General features: G+C 41.3%; 2 protein-coding genes across 2 annotated transcripts; both read left to right on the forward strand.

The window, feature by feature from the left end:
• Positions 1 to 8,450: 8,450 nt before the first annotated feature.
• LOC139011495 (olfactory receptor 7A5-like) lies at positions 8,451 to 9,404 on the forward strand. Its single transcript, XM_070417016.1, has one exon. The coding sequence runs from the start codon at positions 8,451 to 8,453 to the stop codon at positions 9,402 to 9,404; it is 954 nt and encodes a 317-aa protein (XP_070273117.1).
• A 10,371-nt stretch (positions 9,405 to 19,775) lies between these two features.
• On the forward strand, positions 19,776 to 20,747 carry OR7C2 (olfactory receptor family 7 subfamily C member 2). The gene has a single exon (XM_070417017.1). The coding sequence runs from the start codon at positions 19,776 to 19,778 to the stop codon at positions 20,745 to 20,747; it is 972 nt and encodes a 323-aa protein (XP_070273118.1).
• The last annotated feature ends 1,045 nt before the right edge of the window (positions 20,748 to 21,792 follow it).

Consider the following 21,792-nt stretch of genomic DNA (forward strand, 5'->3'; position numbering starts at 1 on the left):
ATGTGGGACTAAATAGCAGCTCTTATTTTCTGATGTAAGCATGAAATTTCTCATTGATTTGGCAAATGTGTCATGAAGCCAAGGAGGGTGGTGCCCAAGCTTTACATCAAAGTCACGCCGTCCTCTCCCTGGTTGAAGAGAGAAATAGCAATTTTCTAGAGATATCATGGCTTGTGCCTCACGGCAGGTCAGTACTTTGAAAATCCAAGGTTCCTAGCCAGGCCAGTTTCCTCAGTCTTGGACCTTTAAGAAAAATTTTTTTTTAATATATATTTTATTGATTTTTTTACAGAGAGGAAGGGAGAGAGATAGAGAGTTAGAAACATCGATGAGAGAGAAACATCGATCAGCTGCCTCCTGCACATCTCCCACTGGGGATGTGCCCGCAACCCAGGTACGTGCCCTTGACCGGAATCAAACCCGGGACCTTTCAGTCCGCAGGCCGACGCTCTATCCACTGAGCCAAACCGGTTTTGGCAGAAGGCAGATTCTAAAGTTCAGTGTCAGCCCATTGAATCACAAGCCCCACGACAGGTCAGTACTTTGAAAATCCAAGTTCCTAGTCAAGCCAGTTTCCTCAGTCTTGGACTTTTGAGAAAATGTAATTCAAAGTTGGGTAAGGTGGTGGGAGATGAGACCTCAAGAGAGTCATGGAGAAGGAGTAACAAAAACAAGATTCACTTAACTTCTAACCTGGTTCCTTGGGAACAAAGAATTGGCAGGAAATTTTTCCATTCTGTTCAGACCAGTGTGTCCACAGGGAAACCGGGTGCTCAGAGGTGGGAGCAACAATGCCAACAGCATCTAATGAGCAGATAAAGGAAGAGTAATATCTCCTCTGCAGCAGACTCCCAACATGCGCAATGTTAGGCTGGAACAGAACATATTTGTTTCTTTTGGGGTCTTAAGTCTGACTCTGAGAGTAATGCTTAACTCCTACCTGCTCTTTTGTCTGAGAACAGAGCTTCAGTCTCCAACATTAACCACCCAGGGAGCAATTCAGACTTCTACAAGGAGCCCTTCCTTTCAGAGACCCCCATCCAGGTGAGTCTGTGAGTGGAGCAGATGCTGTGGGAAGATTCAAGGAGTGCATCCCAGAATTTCTCCCTGAGGTAACCTGAGAGCCTAACCAGGCCAGCTCAGAGCTGAGAGACTACCAGATCTGTGTGCTAGGTGGGCAAGTATACAGTTAATACATTTAGTATACTAAATTAGTTTTCTCCTAAAAACATTGCTGTTTGGCATAGAATTCCTTTATATATGTATAGATGGATTTAGGGGAATGGATGAAAATGAATTAATTTTGTGTGGTCAATTCTACCAGTCTGTCATATTGTGTCTTCTCTTATTTTAAATGTAAGAAGTTCTACATCTTTCACCTTGGGAAAACATTCTTTTGCATTCAATTAATGATCTTTTCTATCCATTTTCTAAGCATAACAATTTATGTTTATATAGATAGCAATTATAGCAATTATAACTGTAGATACTGCTTTCTCCACTGCCTTTTAAATGTATATTTTTGTATTTTTATTTCCACATCCTTACACATATACCTGGAATTGAAGACCTATATTGATGTGATTAAAGTTTTATACTTTTCTGCTTTTCTTTTGAAATTAGTTTTAGAGTTTTATTCAATTTTACTAAAGCCATTATGTGACTACACAATGTTCAACCATGTTTATTTCCCCTGCCATTTTTATATTATGAATATTTCATACCTTAACAATTTTCCATAAAAAACCACAGATTTATAAAACTACATAAATGAACAAAGTCAGTGAGATCCCTGCTCATTAAACCTCACATTATACAAAGAAGGCCCAGTACAATGAAATAAGTGTGCTATGATATATTCTTAGGGATAAATATGTGAAGAAAGGGGATCAATTGTTGTGGCATAAGCAGGATTTTATTTAAGAAAATGTTCGGGGATGATTTGTATGTTTACAAGGAACAGAACCAGGACTAGTGCCCACCCATCAGTTGTGTCACAAAAGAGATCAAAACTCAAAGCCAAAAATAGCAAAGGAAAGATGCATTTGAGCCATATAAACACCAGAGTGATCTAATAAACATGGAATAGGTGCAGGAATCACAATTAGATCAGAGGCTGGGAGGACGCTGTGATGAGGCCAGTGGAGCAATGAGGTTCCAGTCAGTATGTGGTCCCTTGAGTCAGAGGTAACTTCAGCATCCACGCTGGCTCCCTCTTCTCTCTGCACTTGGCTCTCTGCTGGGCTCTTCACTCTTATTACTTTTCCCTCATTAGCAGGAAATGGCCTTTAACCAGTTCTTGCATTTCTTGTGTTGAATTCCAGATTTGTTTCACTGTTTCCCAAAATAAGACATGCCTTTTAAATTGTTATCCAGCATTTTTTGAGTGCACAGGCACGTGCACGTGCCCGCGCGTGCGCGCGCGCGCACACACACACACACACACACACACACACATACACACATGCACCCATGCATGAGTGAACAAAGGGAACCATGAAATGATTATGTATGGACCCTCACTGTGTATGACACATTTTAATACTTTCTTCTGTGCCTCCTTGATTCCATTCTATTTCATTCTTACAACTGTAATCTGACACCCTAATGGCTCCTGATCTCAGAACATTGAGAGCACTCCTCAAGCATGTCCTCCACACCTAACTTCATAGAATCCTGTCATAGAATACATGTTTGTTCAGCCACACTAAACTAAATCTGGAGGGAGAGAAGGTGTTTGTATAAGATGTCATATGCCTCAGGTACTCACAGTCTAGCAAGGAACAAAGACATGGGATTAAATAAAAATCTCACCATGGGTGCCCTAGCACTTAGATTAAGAGCATGAGAAAGTGACCTTTTCCTGTGCTAATGTTAGAAAAAGCAAAGGTTCGTGAAGGAGAGGATCCAGTCTCTCTGAAAGAGGAGTTGGAATTTGGAGGATGGAGACGGGGGTAAAAAATTCCAAAAGACCAGTGGGGAGACCCCAAGCAGAGGAAAGTGAGCCCATAAAGGCTCTGAGCAGCTGTGGTGTCAGGTGAAGCTGGAGTCAAGTTCAATGTGTAGGAGACCTGTGTGAGGTAGGCCAGTGCTCTGGCCAAACGTTCACAGACACTTGAGCCTCGTGTTTGAAGCTATGAAATTTTGGCTTCTATCTCCAGTGAGGTATCACTAGGGGAGGAATTTAAATCAGAGAGTTCAGTGATCAGTGTTAAAGTTCTCTCTGAGTCAATGTGAGTATTTGACTAAAGGGGTGGCCACCTGTTAGATGGGAGACATGACAGGGAACTGAAATATGTCTGTGGAATTGGAGACCCAGATGTTGGGAAGCAATATAGACATTTGAGAGGTAGAATGATCAGCCTCATCCCATCACAGTGGTAACCATTCATTTACCAACAAGAAGGAAGTACATAAGCTCTCTACATACAGTATATTGATTGTCCATCATCATAAGCTGTGGATGCTGCAATCTTCACCATCAGGTGAGGATATTAATAATTATTAGGCTGTAGACTTGAAACTTAGATAATGTCATAAATCAATGTTACCTCATTTTTTAACAAGGCATATAGTTCTGGCAGTGTTGCTCAGTAGTAGAGTGTTTCCTGCACACCAAAGGGTCATGGGTTAAATTCCTAGTCAAGACCACATACCTGGGTTGCAAGTTCATTCCCTGGCCACAGGTTGGGGCAGGTGCAGGAGGTACTTAATCTATGTTTTTCACATCGATGTTCCTCTCTATCCCTCTTTTTCTCTCTCTCTCTCTCTCCCCTCCCTTCCTTCTACTCTTTCTAAAATCAATGGAAAAAAATATTCTCAGGTCAGGATTAACAAAAAATAAATTAGCTTGGCTAGTGTGGGTCAGTGGTTGAGAATCAACCTATGAACCAGGAGGTCACAGTTTGATTCCCGGTCAGAGCACATGCCCAGGATACGGGCTCCATCCCTGGTGTGGTGATGCAGAAGATCGCCAATCAATGATTCTCTCTCATCATTGATGTTTCTATCTCTCTCTCTCCTGCTCCCTTCCTCTCTGAAATCAATAAACATATATTTTAAAAATTAATGAGTTAATTGATAAAAAATAAAGAAAGCATGTAAAAACCATGCAGGCTGTACCAAAAAATATAATTAATTTAAAGAAATGAAATGGTTCAAATGGCCTGCAAGTTTAAACAGCTAATATGTGGTAGTTAAACTGAAAAGCCAGTCATTGGATCACAAAAGGCTGGCAGGTATTATTTCCCACTTCATCTGTAATAACCCCCATTATTGTATGTTGTATTTGCTGATGTAGGTTGTGCGTTTGTTTCCTTTGCTCCTTTTTCCAAAGGAATGTTCAATCTGTACAGCATCTTGACAATGTAAAATATCACTCCTTTCTCTTGGATAAATTGCTTTTTGTTGCTTCATTAGTTATTCTGGGCATCAAGAGGCAGAACTGGGGTTGGAATTCTGCCAGAGCCAAGGAGCTTTGCCTCATCTCAGTCACTCAGGGACCATCTGAGCTATTAGATCTTTTCCCCCTTTATGTCCATTTTTTCTCTCTGTTTTTTAACCAATTTTTAAAGTTTCTTTAAATAGGGTACACAACATAGCCATAAGAAAATAGAGTCCCCTGTTTACATGTCCACAGGAGGCTTAACAACTGTGATACTACTTCTATATTCTTTTGATACTACTTCTATACTCTTCAGGGTGAAGATAAACTGGTGTTGACATCATTCCTTGTATCATTATTTTTCTAATTATTATGATGGGGTGAGAAAAGCCTGGTGATAACATGGCCCCAGAAAGTAATTCATAGTGCACTCTGCTGTGTGTGTGTGTGTGTGTGTGTGTGTGTGTGTGTGTGTTATGGGGCAGTTGGATCTGAGCCCATATACTCCAAAATGTGTTCCTTAACCATTTGTATGCCATAAGCATCCATAGGCACAAGCAGCGGACCGTTTTTAATTGAATTCAAAATACCGTGGCAGTTAACTGGTTAAAATACAGATGCCAGAATGTTAACCAACACATGAATATAAAAGAGGAATCCATTAGTATTTACAATATTTTTTGAAACAAAATTAATAAAGTGCAGAGAGCAACATGTGAACAAGGGATTCCTTGTGAGCACGGAGGCCACCTTGTTCCTTCACATTCTCTGACACCATCTGTTATTGTTCCCTCTTGATTATTCCCCTCACCATGCTGGATCCTTTTTGAGTCTTCAATATCGGGAACAAGTGTCATCTCGGGCTTTTGCACTGACTCTTTCCCTGCACCCCTAATTACCTTGTGTCTCCCATTCTGTCTTCCTTGAGGTCCCTGTTCAAATGCCACCTTGTTTGCAGGGCTTCCTGAACTCCCAGTATAAAATAACAGCCCATCCACTCTATTTTATACCTACTTTCTTTTTCTTCACCTGACACCATATGGCATGGTATATACCAGTATGACCTATATTTTGTGTAGATTCTTTCATCATCATTATATTTTAAGGATTTTTTTCTCAGCATTCTATACCTTTTCCCTAGAGATGGCCATTACTCAACATATATTCCTCAAGTGCATGAAAACATTTCTCATTAAAACTGTGTAGAAGAACCAAGATGGTTGCATAGGTAAACACAGGGGTACTCACTGCCTCCCACAACCACATCAAAATTACAACTAAAATACAGAACAACCAGCATTTAGAAGTGCCTGAAAGATGTCTGAATGGAAGTCCTACAACTACAGAAGTAAAAAAGAAAGCACACCAAGACTGGGAGGATGGGCAGAGGAGCTGAATGGGCTGGTCTGACACCACATGTGCCATTTTTTAGAGCAGGGGGGGATATCTCAGCTGTGAAGGCCTCCCATGAGGAGCAAGGGGTCTCAGCCCCACACCAGGCCCCTCAGCCCAGGTTTCCAGTGACAGGAAGAAAAGTTCCTATAACTTCAGGCTATAAACACCAGTGGGAATTGTGGCTGAGTGGCATGGAGGCTGTGGGAGTCCCAGAGTTCCTCTTAAAGGGCCAAAGCATGAACTTACCCAGACTCACTCTCTCTGAGCCCCGGAACTAGGGCAGCAGATTGGGGGATCATGGGACATACAGAGAAGAATTGGATTGTCTGGCAGCAGGGCAAGAACTTGGGGGTGGGTTTCTCCCAGACTGGGGTGCTCACAGAGTTCATTATTCGTATGCTGAGACCACTCCCATCACAGAGCTGACTGGCAGCCATATCTGAGTCTCCATCATCCTGAAGCACACTGTTTGCTCCACCCTGTTGATTCCCTGAGACCTCACCCCACCAAATTTGCAGCCCCACCCAAGCTATTTTCAGCAGCTTTCCCATATAAAAAATCAGGCTTCAGACTTCCTAAAATCTCTCAAACAAGCAGCAGCTGCAATCAGCATGCCCCGTACCTCTCAATAAAAGGCCCAAGGCCTGGCACTAGCAGCAGCCACCTTGCTTCACAATTCGGCCTCTCATAGGCCCAACACAAGTAGCAGCCATCTGCAGGTCTCTCTGTGGCTCCTGCCAGGTGACCCCAGGAAATGGCTAACTTTGCACCTTCCAGGAGGACTCAGAACCACTGCACCCAGTGGACAGCTTCAGACCACAGCAGATTACAACTCTACACATCCACAAACAACACACTCAAGGGGCAGATTCAGTGAGCACCAAAGCCCCACTGAAGCAAGTCCTGCTCCACAGGGGTATTTCCTCCACAGCAACTCTTCTGCTGTAGAAATACCTGGTCCTCACAGCCAATTGGCTTGGAGCTCAATTCTTCCCAGTGATTCCAACAGCAATTGGGGCTCAACTACAACAAGACTGTGCACACAGCCCACACAGGGGTGCACCTAGAGAACCCAGCTCAGGTGACTGAGGAGGCTGAGCCACTGGGCCCTACAGGACACCTACTATACAAAGCCACTTTACCAATTCTAGGATACATAGCAGCTCTACCTAATACATAGAAACAAACACAGGGAAGCAGCCAAAATGCAGAGACAAAGAAACATGTCACAAATGAAAGAACAGAAGAAATCTCCAGAAAACGAACTAAATGAAATGGAAGCAAACAAACTACTAGATACAGAGTTCAAAACAATGGTTATAAGGATGCTCAAGGATCTTAATGAGAGCTTCAAGGGCCTAAGTGACAATTTCAAGAATCTTAGTGAGAACAGCAAAAACATGAAAAAGGACCAGTCAGAAATTAAGCATGCACTAACTGAAATAAAGAAGAATTTACAGAGATTCAACAGTAGAATAGAGGATGCCAAGATTCAAATCAGCTATTTGAAATATGAGGAAACAAAAACACCCAATCAGGAGAGCAAAAAGAAAGAAGAATTCAAAAATATGAGGATAGTGTAAGGAGCCTCTGGGACAACTTCAAGTATACCAACATTTGCATTATGGAGGTGCCAAAAGGAGAAGAGAGAGAGCAAGATATTGAAAACCTATTTGAATAAACCAAAGAACTTGTGCACTTATATGCATAGCCCATGGACACGGGCAATAGGGTAGTGAAGACTGGGGGTGTGGGGGGGGTGGAGCTTGGAAGGGGCTGGGAGGAAGGGAAAAGGAGGATGGAAGATATCTGTAATACTATCAACAGTAAAAAATATATTTAAAAAAAAATAATAATGACAGAAAACTTCCCCTACCTGGTGAAAGAAACAGACTTACAACTTCAGGAAGTGCAGAGAATCCCAAACAAGAGGAACCCAAAGAGGCCTACACCAAGACACATCATAATTGAAGTGCCAAAGGTTAAAGTCAAAGAGAGAATCTTAAAAGCAGCAAGAGAAAAGCAGTTAGTTACCTATGAGGGAGTTCCCATAAGACTGTCAACTGATTTCTCAACAAAAACGTTTAAAAAGACAAAAAATATGAACAATAAAATGGCAATAAATACATATCTATCAACAATTGAATCTAAAAATCTAGATAAATGAACAAGGAATCTAATGAATAAAATCAACTGATGAATAAAACACAACCAGAGGCATGGAAACCTGGAACAGACTGACCAATCTCAGAGGGAAGCAGGGAGGGGGAGCAGGAAGATATTAACCAAAGAAGTTATATGCATATATGCATTACCTATGGACACAAATGGTAGGGTGGTGAAGGACTGGGTGGGGTGGGAACTGGGTGGAGGGGTGTAATAGGGGGAGGAAGGGGAACAACTATAATACTCTCAACAATAAAGATTTGAAAACAAAATAAAAACACTATGTAATCCATGACCACCTTGGGGAAAAGGTCTGAGGAGGACAGAAAATCCTAATCAGAGTTGTCATGGGCTGGGTTGTGTCTTAAAGGCCATGATACATACAAAAAAGTATATATTACTTCACTGCAAAATATAATTGTAGTATTTCAACTATGTTAGTAATGGCCATTGGTGTAAAAACTAACCATGCTACTTTTTCTATCCTACTAGTCACCTTCATCACATGGGACGAGGCAATGATACCCCAATTTCAGAATTTCTCCTCCTGGGATTTTCAGAGGAACCAGCACTGCAGCCCCTCATATTTGGGCTTTTCCTCTCCATGTACCTGATCACTGTGTTGGGAAACCTGCTCATCATCCTGGCCGTCAGCTCAGACTCCCACCTCCACACACCCATGTACTTCTTCCTCTCCAACCTGTCCTTGGTAGACATCTGTTTCACTTCCACCACCATCCCAAAGATGCTGATGAACATCCTGACACAGAGCAAAATCATAACCTATAAAGGTTGCATCACCCAGATGCATTTTTTCATACTCTTTGCAATGTTGGATGACATCCTCTTGACCATAATGGCCTATGACCGCTTTGTAGCCATCTGCCACCCTTTGCACTACATGGTCATCATGAACCCCCGGCTCTGTGGACTGCTGGTTCTGGTGTCCTGGATCATGAGTGCCCTGAATTCCTTGTTACAAGGCACAATGGTATTGCAGCTGTCCTTCTGTACAGACTTGGAAATCCCCCACTTTTTTTGTGAATTTAAACAGGTGGTCCAACTTGCCTGTTCTGACACCTTTCTTAATAACATGGTGATATATTTTCTAACTGTGCTACTGGGTGCTGGTCCCCTTGCTGGTATCATTTACTCTTACTCAAAGATAGTGTCCTGCATACATAGAATGCCATCAGCTCAGGGGAAGTATAAAGCATTTTCTACCTGTGCGTCTCACCTCTCGGCTGTCTCCTTATTTTATGGTACAATCTTAGGTGAGTACCTCAGCTCTGCTGCTACCCACAGCTCTCACTCCAGTGCAACAGCCTCAGTGATGTACACTGTGGTCACACCCATGCTGAACCCCTTCATCTACAGTCTGAGAAACAAAGACATAAAGAGGGCCCTGAAAAGATTTTTTGGAATGGCAGGTACAAAGGGGACAATCATCCTGAGTTAGAAAAAGTGGCCTTGATGTTGAGGCTCCAAGGCTCAAAATCAGAAATTGTGATTCTTTAATCAGACTGTGGTTTTTCAGACCTGCTCCTTTTATTTCTGTCCTTGAGTTTCCTATCTTTGTTGTAACTTCTCTATACAATTTCAGATACCATTTTATTAAGCTTTCTGCTTTGTCTATTATGTAGACAGTTTTTCCCTTTGTCCTTTTTTCCAACTGTGATGAGAAATATTTGGAAATTTTCATTTACTTCATAGGCAACATTGATGTCTTAACAATAATTTCTTCTCAAATGACATATATCATTGTAAGTAATTTGTTCTGTGTTCACCATGTGTCCCTCATTCTTTGTACATCAGTACTTTAACTGATCTTCCAGATACTGTAGACTTTATGATTGTTCCCTATACGTCTCCATCTATTGATAATGATGCAATAGGATAGGGATGCCTGGGCACTGGCCTGGGTCCTACTACTTGTTCCTCAGACCAGAGTAAATGTTGTGACTAGATAGATCCTTATGGTCCTTATTACAATGGAAACAACCATCATAGAGCTATGAAAATGTAAGCGTTATTACTCATAGGTCCTGCAAGCCCAAAAGCCGTACAGAAAAGTGTGTGTGTGTGTGTGTGTGTGTGTGTGTGCGTGTGTGTGAAAAAGAGAGACAGAGGAAGAGAAAATGGACTTTGACTGAAGGACTCTGCCTTTATTGGAGGCCAAAGGCAGGATGGCTAGGGTTTTGTGGGTTTGCTTTTTATTTAAAACAGGAGTTGGAATTAGGGCAGGGGAAGGAAAAGCAGGGTCACACCTATGGTCAGTTATCTAGGTTACTCAGGGTTTTCTAAAAGGGGAATTTTATAATATGTTAATTCTTGTGTAAAATTCACAAAAATTCTATATGTAATTCCAAATAAACTTTGCTCCCTCAATATATCCATTGTCTAATGTGAACTTTCTCCCTTTGCTCATATTGAAATTGCTTCTCATTAAAAATAAATTTGCATATATTTCAAGTTCCAAAACAAAATAATTAAATCAAAGCCTATATAATAAAGAGCTAATATGCTAATTAGACTGGACACCGGAATGACCTTCTGGAATGACCAGTGGGCGGAGGGCGGAGCTACAAGGCAGCCAGGGCCACGAGGGCCTACTCTTGCATGGATTTTGTGCATCAGGCCTCTAGTTAAAAATAAAAGGGGAACTTCATGGGTGGGGGCAACATAAGGGCTTATGTAGTAGCTGTTTTGTATTCATTAAAAAGATTCAGCTCTATGGCAGTAGCTAAAACCTTGCCACATCCATTCCTGAGAGAAACATTTCACAGTATCATCTCTCATTGACTATTCACATAAAAATATTATTTAATAAGTCTAAGAGAGAATACTAAATAATTTTACTTTGCAATTGTTTTATTCCTGGTGCAAATGTTTATATTTAGGGTTAAAGCCTTTTACTTCACTGTAAAAGCCTTTTACTTACCCCCCTACTGTCTGTGTCCATGGGTTATGCTTATATGCATGCATACAAATCCTTTGGCTGATCTCTCACCACCCACCACCCTCCCACACACCTTCCCTATGAGGTTGGATGGTCTGTTCAATGCTTCTGTGTCTCTGGATCCATCAACAAAACAACAAGAGAGCCCACTGCATGGGAGAACATATTTGCCAATGTTACTAGTATATCCGATAAGGGTTTAATCTCCAAAATTTATAGGGAACTCATACAACCTAACAGAAGGAAGACAAACAATCCAATCAAAAAATGAGCAAAGGACCTAAATAGACCCCTTTCGAAAGAGGACATACAGAAGCCCAAGAGACATATGAAAACATGCTCAACACCACTAATCATCCGAGAGATAATCAAAACAATGAGGTACTATCTCACACCTGTCAGAATGGCTATCAATAAATCAACAAATGACAAGTACTGGCGAGGATGTGGAGAAAAAGGAACCCTCGTGCTGCTGGTGGGAATGCAGACTGGTGCAGCCACTGTGGAAAACAGTATGGAATTTCCTCAAAAAATTAAAAAATGAAACCCCCATTATATTTTTTAATTGAATTTATTGGGGTGATATTGGTTTGCAAAACCATACAGGCTTCAAGTGTACAACTCAAGAAAACATCTGCACACTACATTGTGAGCCCATCATCCAAACAAAGTCTCTTCCGTTTCCATTTCCCCCCTTTTTGCCCACCTCCCCCTATCCTCCACCCCCCTTTCTTTCTGGCTATCACCACACTGTTGTCTGTGTCTATGTGTTATGCATATATGTTTTTGGCTAATCCCTTCATCTTCTTTCTTCCAGTCCCCCCTCTCCCCTCTCCTCTGACAGCTATCAGTCTGTTCCACGTATCCACGTCAATATTTCTATTTTGTTCTTAAGTTTATTTTGTTCATTAGATTCCACATATAAGTGAGATCACATGGTATTTGTCTTTCTCTGAATGGCTTATTTTGCTTAACATAATAATCTCCAGGTCCAAGGGCGTTCAAGATAGTAATGAGGTGCCGGAGGCTAAAGCAAACAGCAGTTAGCATATTAATGCAAAAAGAAACATTGGAATGCCAATGGACTTTGATATTCAGCAGGGCTGAAAATCAGCATAATATTGCCCTGCTGTGGGCTCAATGGCTCAAGGCAATTTCCTAACCTGATAATCCTTATACTGTTTACCAAACTTTACCTTTGATCTGCCTGTGTGCATTGCTAAAGGGCAAATGTGTATTCAAGTAAATAAAAAACAGACCAGTCCAGAGGTCTGTGTGCCTCTTCAAGAAAGAGGTCTCCACCTGGCCCCCAGTGCCTTCTAAAGTCACATTTCCTGTATAGCATTTTCATTGGTGCATTGGCCCCTCCTTCAGATCCTGAACCCTGCCTCGAAGGGCATGGCAGTGGGGTAGGTGGATCTTTAGTGCACCTCCTCTCTGATCCAAACTGGAAACAAAACTAAATTGGGGAGCATTCACTCTGAATTAGCAACTGAAGACTAGCTGAAGAAGAGACTTTTTAAAAAAAAAAAAAAAAAAACCCTTATATTTATTTATTTTTAAAAATTTTATTTTTTATTTTTAATATATATTTTTATTGTTAATAGATTACAGATGTCTCCCATTTCCCCACCCACTTTACCCTCTTCCTCCCAGCCTCTACCCCCCACCCCAACGCAGGTCTTCATCACTCTATTGCCTGTGTCCATGGGCTATGCATATAAGTATGTAAGTTCTTTGGTTTATCTCTTCTCATCCTCCCATCCCCACATTGAGGTATGTCAGTCTGTTCCATGCCTTCATGCTTCAGGCCTTATTTTGTTGGTCAATTCATTTTGTTCTTTAGATTCCACAGATAAGTAAGATCATGTGATATTTGTCTTTCTCAGATTGGCTTATTTCACTTAGCGTAATAGTCTCCAGGTCCATCCATGCTGTCCCAAAGGTAAGAGATCCCTCTTTTTTTACAGCTGCATAGTGTTCCATAGTGTAAATGTCCCACAGCTTTATATCCACTCATCTTCTGAAGGGCGCTTAGGCTGTTTCCAAATCTTAGCTATTGTAAACAAAGTAGCTTAGCTAGCCTAGGAAAATAGAGAACAAAGACCCAATTAAAGCCATTTGTGCCAGCTAAACCCAAGGACAAATGAAGTCAGAGGAACAAAAAGCAAAAACCCCATTAAAGCCAGACAGACCTAAGATAAAAGTAAAACAGTAAATCAGACCAAAGAATAAACAAACCAAAACTCCCCTATACACTCATTTTGATACATCAGCATATTAAAAATGCAGCTGGAGAGCTGATGACTATTCTACGAAATTCTCCCCTGAAATTCTTGCCTGCAGGGGAAAAGGATAAAAAAAAAGGATAAAAAGCCCTCAGGACAAAAGCTCAATGCAAGCTTGCCCTAGAGCACACCCATGCCCCTTCCCGGGCATGAACTTCTTCTTTCTAAGGGTCCCCACGCGACTTGCAGCCAGGGGAGCAGTGGGCAGAGGTAGCTCCACGCCTGATCCTGTCTCCAAGGCCCCCTTTATCTCTGACCTCTCAGGGAGCTAAAGCAACCCCACTAGGCTCGCTTCTTTCCTATAACATTCCTAGAGAAGAAAACAGCCTCGTCAGAGGAATGGCGGTGTGAGGGCGCATCTCTCCTCTCCCCCTAACATCTCAACAAAATAACCACCTACAATTCAATAAAGAAGTCCTTGCTCAACACAAATGCAGGCCTGAGACCTGCACACCGGAACAGCGAAGGTGGGCTCCTTGGAATAAGCCGGGAGATGAGGAGGGAGGGAAGCCAAACACGGCTGCAGCGCAGTAGCGTGTCTGCAGCGCAGCTGGAAACTGGCAGCAGCAATTATGGGCACGTCCCTCAGCTGGTTGGAACGAACAGAGAGCTAACCCGGCAAGTGGCTAGCTGTTGGAGTTGCCACTGGAGTAGCGGCATTGTGTGGTCGTGCACACAAGCAGTGAGTGTCTGAAGCTGAGGGCATGTTGTGAATGAGGTGTAAGTTGCATGCGTGAGCTGCGAGTCAGCAGACACCCGCCCTACAGAGCTGCTCTGCACGGCTGGGCCTGGCTGCAGGCTTTCAGGCAAAGAAAGGAAATCGCAGAGCCCTGCCACCGATTAGACTCCCAAATCTCCCTTCCCGTTGCCTTTGGAGTTGGCTCCAGGAGTGTATTATCTGCAGGCCAAGAGCTAGGGCAGTAGAAACACAATTTCCCTCTGTGACTGAATCCCAGGAGGGGTGCTTGGGCTGGACCTGCGGAGATCAGGGGTAGCCAATACTCTCAGGGAAAAACAAACCTCACCCCCAAGCAACAGAGGCTCAAAACTGTGAGGTCACAGAGGATAAAAATCTTGCAATTCAGCGCCATCTACTGGAACAAAGTAGAAAGACCTCCTCAGAGATAAACGGGAAAACAACAGTGAACGCCATGACCATGAACAAACCATCACAAGGATGAACAGAAAGAAAATGAAAAATCCCCAGAAACAAAGGCTGGGACACATGGAATTATGCAGGTTGAATGACAGAGATTTCAAGATTGCAGTTCTGGAAATACTCAATGAGAGGCGAGAAAATGCTGGCAGGCAATTCAGCGCACTCAGAAAACAAATCAATGAACAAAATTAGTATTTCTCCAAAGAAATTTAAATTTAAAAAAGAATCAAGTCCTGGAAATGAAGCAAGAAGTCAAACTGTCACTTTTTGTGGACGAAATGATGCTGTATATAGAAAACCCTAAAGACTCTACTAAAAAAAACTACTGGAAACAATAAACAAATACAGTCAAGTTGCAGGATACAAAATCAATGTGCAAAAATCCATTGCCTTCCTGTACACTAGCAACAAAACTTCAAAAAAAGAAATGGAGAAAACAATTCATTTTGCAATAGCAACCAAAAGAATAAAATACCTAGGAATAAACTTAACAAAGAATGTGAAAGACCTACATACTGAAAATTATTTTAAAAATTATTAAAAGAGATTGAAAAAGACACAAAGAAATGGAAAAATATCCCGTATTCATGGATTGGAAGAATCAACATAGTTAAAATGGCCATTTTACCCAAAGCAATATACAGATTTAATGCAATCCCCATCAAAATCCCAATGTCATTTTTTAAAGAAATAGGATGAGAAATCATTAGATTTGTATGGAACCACAAAAGACCCAGAATAGCCAAAGCAATCCTGAAAAAAAAAATGACAAGGCTGGAGGTATCACACTACCTGATTTCAAAATATACTACAGAGCTACAATACTCAAAACAGCATGGTATTGACAGAGAAACAGATACACAGATCAATGGAACAGAATAGAGAGCCCAGCTGTAAAACCACACATATATGGACAGATAATTTTTGACAAAGGAGCCAGAAACACAGATTGGAGTAAAGATAGTCTCTTCAATAAGTGGTGCTGGGAAAACTGGAAAGCCACATGCAAACGAATGAAACTGGGTTGCATTCTGTCCCCATGTACAAAAATTAATTCAAAATGGATCAAAGACTTAAACATAAGACCTGAAACTATAAGCAACATAAAAAAAAATATATAGGTACCAAACTTATGGACCTGGTGGTAGAGAACATTTTATGGACTTGACCCTAAAGGTAAGGGAGGTAAAAGCAAAAATAAATGAATGGGACTATATCAAACTGAAGAGCTTCTGCACAGCAAAAGAAACGGACAACCAAACAAACAGGCAGCCAAACAGATGGGAGATGATATTTGCAAACAGTAGCTCTGACAAAGGTTTACTTTCCAAAATATATAAAGAACTCATAAAACTCAACACCAAACAAATAAACAATCCAATCAAAAAGTGGGCAGAGAACCTGAAAATCCACCTCTCCCAAGAAGACATACGAACAGCCATTAGATATCTGAAAAGATGTTCAACCTCACTGGTAATCACGGAAATGCAAATTAAAACTACAATGAGACACCACCTTACACCAGTTGGAGTGGCCATTATCAACAAGACAAGCAACAACAAGTGTTGGAGAGATTGTGGGGAAAAGGGAACCCTCATTCACAGCTGGTGGGAATGTAAACTAGTACAACCACTATAGAAAGCTCTAAAAATAGAGCTACCATGTGACCCAACAACCCCACTTCTGGGTATACACCCGAAAAACTCGAAATCATTTATTTGCAAAGATATATGCACCCTTGTGTTCACTGCAGTATTATTCATGGTGGCCAAGACTTGGAAACAGCCAAAGCACCCTACGATAGAGGACTGGATAAAGAAGATGTGGTATATATACACAATGGAGTACTACATGGCCCATACAAAAGGATGAAATAGCGTCATTTACAACAACATGGATGGACCCTGAGAACATTATGCTAGGTGAATAAGTCAGACATAAAAAGCTAAGAACTATATGATTTCACTCATATGTGGAATATAAAACTGAAACCTATGAACACAAACAGCAGTGTGGTGGTTGCCAGAGGGAGAGGGAGGGGAAGAAAGGGGTCCTAATATGAGGTGACAGGAGAAGATTTGATTTTAGGTGAGGGGTACATGGTCCTATATACAGATTTTGTAACTTGGTAATCCACACATGAAACCTATATGTTCATGTTGACTAATGTCACCCCAATAAAATTTAATTTTAAAAAATAAATAAACAAAATAAAACAGCCTAAGATGTTCTCAAAAAAAAAAAATCATGCACCATCTAGGCTCTCCCCTGTTGTTTCTTCTACCCTCGTTTCTTCCTTTGTTTCACTGTCCCCAGTGTTAATGAACATACTCTCAAGTCCGCCTGGACTCTTGTTGTGAAATCTTTCCTACAGGAAGTCAAGGACCCACACACTACAGACCAGCCTGAGGCAAACCCACTCCAGCAACAAAGGGATGGGATAAGTGTAGCTGGCATCTAAAATGACCCCAAGGGAACAAAACTAGAAGAAGAAAAAGTTCTGTTTTGTTTTTGTTCCTTCACTCCTGGGAACCAAATTGTTCAGAGAATAGAGCAACCAAGGAACAATTAACTTAATGAAGATTTGTGAGAATTCAGTCTCTAAAGCCCCAGAAACAGTACATATGTCCCTTACTTCTCTCACCTACAGATCAACTATTCCAGGAAGGAGGGAGTCCAACTGTGCTTTTCAGAGCACAGATGCTTGATGCCCCCTCCCTGCCCTTCCTTGGAGCTGGGTTAAATATCCATCACCCAGGGAAGGAAGGACCAAGGAAACTAGTGGTTGGGCAATACCAACAGATATCTGCTGTGGGAAACAGGTATGGAGGCAGGCAGAGCTCTCAAAGGATGAACTTTGATGGTACTGATGGGGATCTATCCTCTTGACACTTTAAAGTGGACAATACTGCACTATAGCAGATCGCTAGAACTTATTCATCTTGCATAACAGAAGTTTTATACCATAGGCTGGAAATAATGAATTGGCAGCTGAAAACCTCTTTTAGCTGTGTATAATTTTAGTTAACACAAAACAAATATGTAAACCAGTAGCCACTTATTTTTATATTTATTTATATTTATTTTAAATAATCACTCGAGGCACAATAGTGAGAATCCATTTACTTAAAACATTCTACACAATAGAATTCCTGTGTCTCTCTCAATTTCTCTTTCTGTCAGCTTCCTTTTCTCTCTCTTCTGGGACCCAAGTCTAAGGATCTCTGACCTTCCTAATGGAAATTGACTCTGCCCCCAACATCTGTCAAGAGTTTCATACCCAGCCATCTTAGCCATTTATTCAGGAGCCACTACAAGTTCCTCTATCAAAGATTCACCCATATTCTTCTATCTATAAAATTTTATTCAGTCATTTACTCACCCCTTCATTCAAACAAGAAACATTCCCTGGAATTCTGCCTAGTGAGGACTTATACTGGTAAGTTTATTCATACCTCTTGTGATCTCAAGTTAATTAATGTTTCTGTGTCTTAGTTTAATGACACTACTGATAGTATCCTCTTCATAAGGATAATATGAGAATTAAATTTAAAAAGATAAAGACTGGGAAGATTTTTGTGTCTATCACCTAGTGAACATCTATACATTTTAATTGTCACCATTGTATTATTGTAAGCAAATATTCATTGTTAAATCAAAAAAGAGTGATAAAAAAGAGTGATGATGATAAAATAAGCCAAGGCATATAAAATATAGCACAAGTGCTCAACACATGGAAAGCCTCAAGAAACTTTAGCTTATTTAGTAAATTTATCACTCTCATTTTTGTGTATTTGCAAGTTTCCAGTCCCTGTTCCACGACATTTATATTTTTGTTAATATGTGAAATAATTGTAATCTATTTTCTAAGAGATTTTCCTAGACATGTAAACACTGCACCCTTGCACCCACTTTTTGTTATTTTTTATTTTTGACTAATTTTAGATTTATAGAAAACTTACAAAGATAGTACAGTGAGTTCCCATAATGATGCAATGTTTTGGAACTAGATGGAAACAATGGTTGCAAAACATTCTGAAAATACTATATGTCACTGAATTCCTCTTTAAAATGGCTACTGGTGCCCTGGCCAGAAGGCTCAGTTGGCTGGATCTTTGACCCGTACAGCAAAAGGTTGTCAGTTCAATTCTCCATCAGGGCACATACGTAGGGTGCAGTTTGATCCCTGGTCGGGGTGTGTCTGGGAGGCAACTAATTGATGTTTCTCTCTCACTTCAATGTCTCTCTCTCTCTCAAATCAACAACAAAAAAATATCCTCGAGTGATTATTTAAAAATAAATATAAATAAATATAAAAATAAGTGGCTACTGGTTTACATATTTGTTCTGTGTTAACTGCCTTACTAAAATTATACATAGCTAAAAAGGTTTTCAGCTGTCAATTCGTTATCTCCAGCCCATGGTATAAAACTTCTGTTATGCAAGATGAATAAGTTCTAGAGATCTGCTATAGTGCGGTATTGTGTACTTTAAAGTGTCAAGAGGATCGATCATAGGTGTTCTTACCACAAACACACATACACAAAGAATACAGGAACATTTCTTAAGGTGATGGTTATGTTTATTACCTTGATTGTGGTGTTGGTATCATGGTTGTATACATATGTTTAAACTTATCAAGATATATACATTAAATAGGTGCAAATTTTTATAAATCTTATACCTCAATAAAGCTAAAAAGAAAAGACGAACTCATGTGAAAAGCAAACTGAATGTTTAGAAGCATTAGGATATTATATTTAGAAATTCAGTTTTTTATTTTATCTAGGAACACTAGTAATATACATGAAATGTAGACTATGATTAATAGTAACATAGGTTATTATTTTTGTTAGCAGGAGAACCCAAGGTCCAGAAGATCTAATATACAGAAACCACAGCACAATAAAGGAACCTCTTAGTTACTGGAAGGTCTGCCTAGAGTTCGGAAAACCCCCTATCCTACAAGCACTGAGCAAAAAGTGCCAGAGATGCTGGGAATGGGCTGACTGCTTAGGGATGCAGGCTATCACTGCTCAAGAAGTAGTCCTCGACTTCCAGCATCAGAGCTCCCGAGAGGGCATGTTAAAGCACAGACACTGGCTCCACAGCCAAAGCATCTGATTCAACAGGTCATGTGAGCCCCAAAATGTGCATCCCTAACAGCTTACCAAGTGATGCTGGTCAGGGACCGCAACTTGAGAACCACTGGACCTAGAGACAGACATTCCCCCAGGTAACAACAGTAACCACAATTTGCCAGCAAAGAAGGCCAACCATTCATTACCTAAGATGAATGACTATGATTTTCCTGGGTTTGGATTAAGGATATTTCTATCATTCCAAGGATTTCTTATTTGAAGCGAAATTTGTGTTGTTTTTTGTTTGTTTGTTTTCCTCCTTCTGGGCGAACCCAGCAGCTCCATGGAAAGAGGAAACCAAACAAGAGTGGGAAACTTTCTCCTCCTGGGATTCTCAGAGAAGCCGGACCTGCAGCCTGTCCTCTTTGGGCTGTTTCTGTCCATGTACTTGGTCACATTTACTGGGAACCTGCTCATCATTCTGGCCATCAGCTCCGACTCCCACCTCCACACACCCATGTACTTCTTCCTCTCCAACCTGTCCTTGGTAGACATCTGTTTCACCTCCACCACCGTCCCAAAGATGCTGGTGAACATCCAGACACAGAGCAGAGCCATCACCTATGAAGGCTGCATCACCCAGATTTTTTTTTTCATTGTGTTTGGGTGCTTGGACAATCTACTCCTCACCATCATGGCCTATGACCGATTTGTGGCCATCTGTCACCCCCTGCACTACGCCGTCATCATGAGCCCTCGGTTCTGTGGACTGCTGGCTCTGGGATCCTGGTGCATCAGTGTCATGGGCTCCCTGCTTGAAACCTTGACCGTCTTGAGACTGTCCTTCTGCACGAACATTGAAATCCCACACTTGTTTTGTGATCTCCCTGAAGTCCTGAAACTCACCTGTTCTGACCCCCTCATCAATAACATGGTGGTATATTTTGTGACTATTGTCCTAGCTGTTTTCCCTCTCTCTGGGATCCTCTTTTCTTATGCTCAGATTTTGTCCTCCATCCTGAGGATTTCCTCCGCTGGCGGCAAGTACAAAGCTTTCTCCACCTGTGGGTCTCACCTGTCAGTGGTCTCTTTGTTCTATGGCACAGGCCTGGGGGTCTACCTGAGTTCTGCAGCCACTTCATCCTCTAGGACAAGTTTGGTGGCCTCAGTGATGTACACCATGGTCACCCCCATGCTGAACCCCTTCATCTACAGTCTTCGGAACAGGGACATGAAGAGGGCCCTGGGGGAACTCCTTATCAGGGTAGTAACTGTCAGGGATAAAGCAGTTACAGGACCCCCGGTGAGTAGCTGAGCACATAATACTGAGGACCAGAAATGCTGGCTTCTTTTATCCGATATTTTTCATTTTCTTTTCTTTTTTTAATATGCTTAATTTAATTTTTAGAGGAAGAGGAAGGGAAAGGGATAGAGAAATAAAAACATAGATGAGAAAGAAACATCCATCAGCTGCCTCCTGCATGGCCCCTACTGAGGACTGAGCCCAAAATCCAGGCATTGTGCCCTGACCAGGAATCGAACCAGCGACCTCTTGGTTCCTGGCTCAACGCTCATCCATTGAGCACACAGGCCAGGCCATTTTCTTTTTCTTTCTTTTTAAAAAAATATATTTCTTTATTGGTTTCAGAGAGGAAGGGAGAAGGAGAGAGAGATGGAAACATCAATGATGAGAGAGAATCATTGATCGGCTGTCTCCTGTACGCCCCCTACTGGGGATCAAGCCCGCAACCCAGGCATGTTCCCTTGGCCGGAATCGAACCCGGGACCCCTCAGTCCACAGGCTGACACTCTATCCACTGAGCCAAGTCTGCTAGGGCCAGGCCATTTTCTTAAGTTTATATGTTTTAGAGCAAAACTTTCCTTGTTCGCTCACCATTTTTTCTTCTGGTCATATCTTGGATTCTCTTTTTCACTTTACAACTAGTCATTTTAACTTTATATAAATAAAGCCTGGTGCTTTCTCAGTTATCTTAAGTAATGGTTTGGATTTTTTTTAAATATTAAGTCTCCTACTGAATCTCCTATGTGGAGACTCTGTGCCCTGCTTTGGTCACAGGGGTTCAGGATGATGGAGGTGGAGACAGAGCTTGGCTTGTTCCCAGGGCGCTGCCTGCTGAGCCAGAATCACTCCTAGGGCAGCTGCATTAACCTCCACATGTTATGTCTAGGTTCCCTTGGTTCCCAGGTAACTCGTTAAGAAAGCCTCATTTCAATACACTTATCATGTGCCTATGCGTCTCTTTGTAGCCTACCATCTAGATTTCCAAATGTGAGATGTAAGATGACATTTTTTTAAAATTTGTCAACTTTTAAGATTATTTTTCTTGAAAGGTTGAAGG

Source organism: Myotis yumanensis, unplaced genomic scaffold, assembly GCF_028538775.1.
Source record: "Myotis yumanensis isolate MYYU_CA2020_CCGP unplaced genomic scaffold, mMyoYum1.0.hap1 SCAF_5, whole genome shotgun sequence".
In the NCBI taxonomy this organism is placed as follows: domain Eukaryota; kingdom Metazoa; phylum Chordata; class Mammalia; order Chiroptera; family Vespertilionidae; genus Myotis; species Myotis yumanensis.

Bases quoted from the DNA above. Each gene is read 5' to 3' on its own strand.
- LOC139011495 (XM_070417016.1), top strand. From the start codon at position 8,451: ATGGGACGAGGCAATGATACCCCAATTTCAGAATTTCTCCTCCTGGGA.
- OR7C2 (XM_070417017.1), top strand. From the start codon at position 19,776: ATGGAAAGAGGAAACCAAACAAGAGTGGGAAACTTTCTCCTCCTGGGA.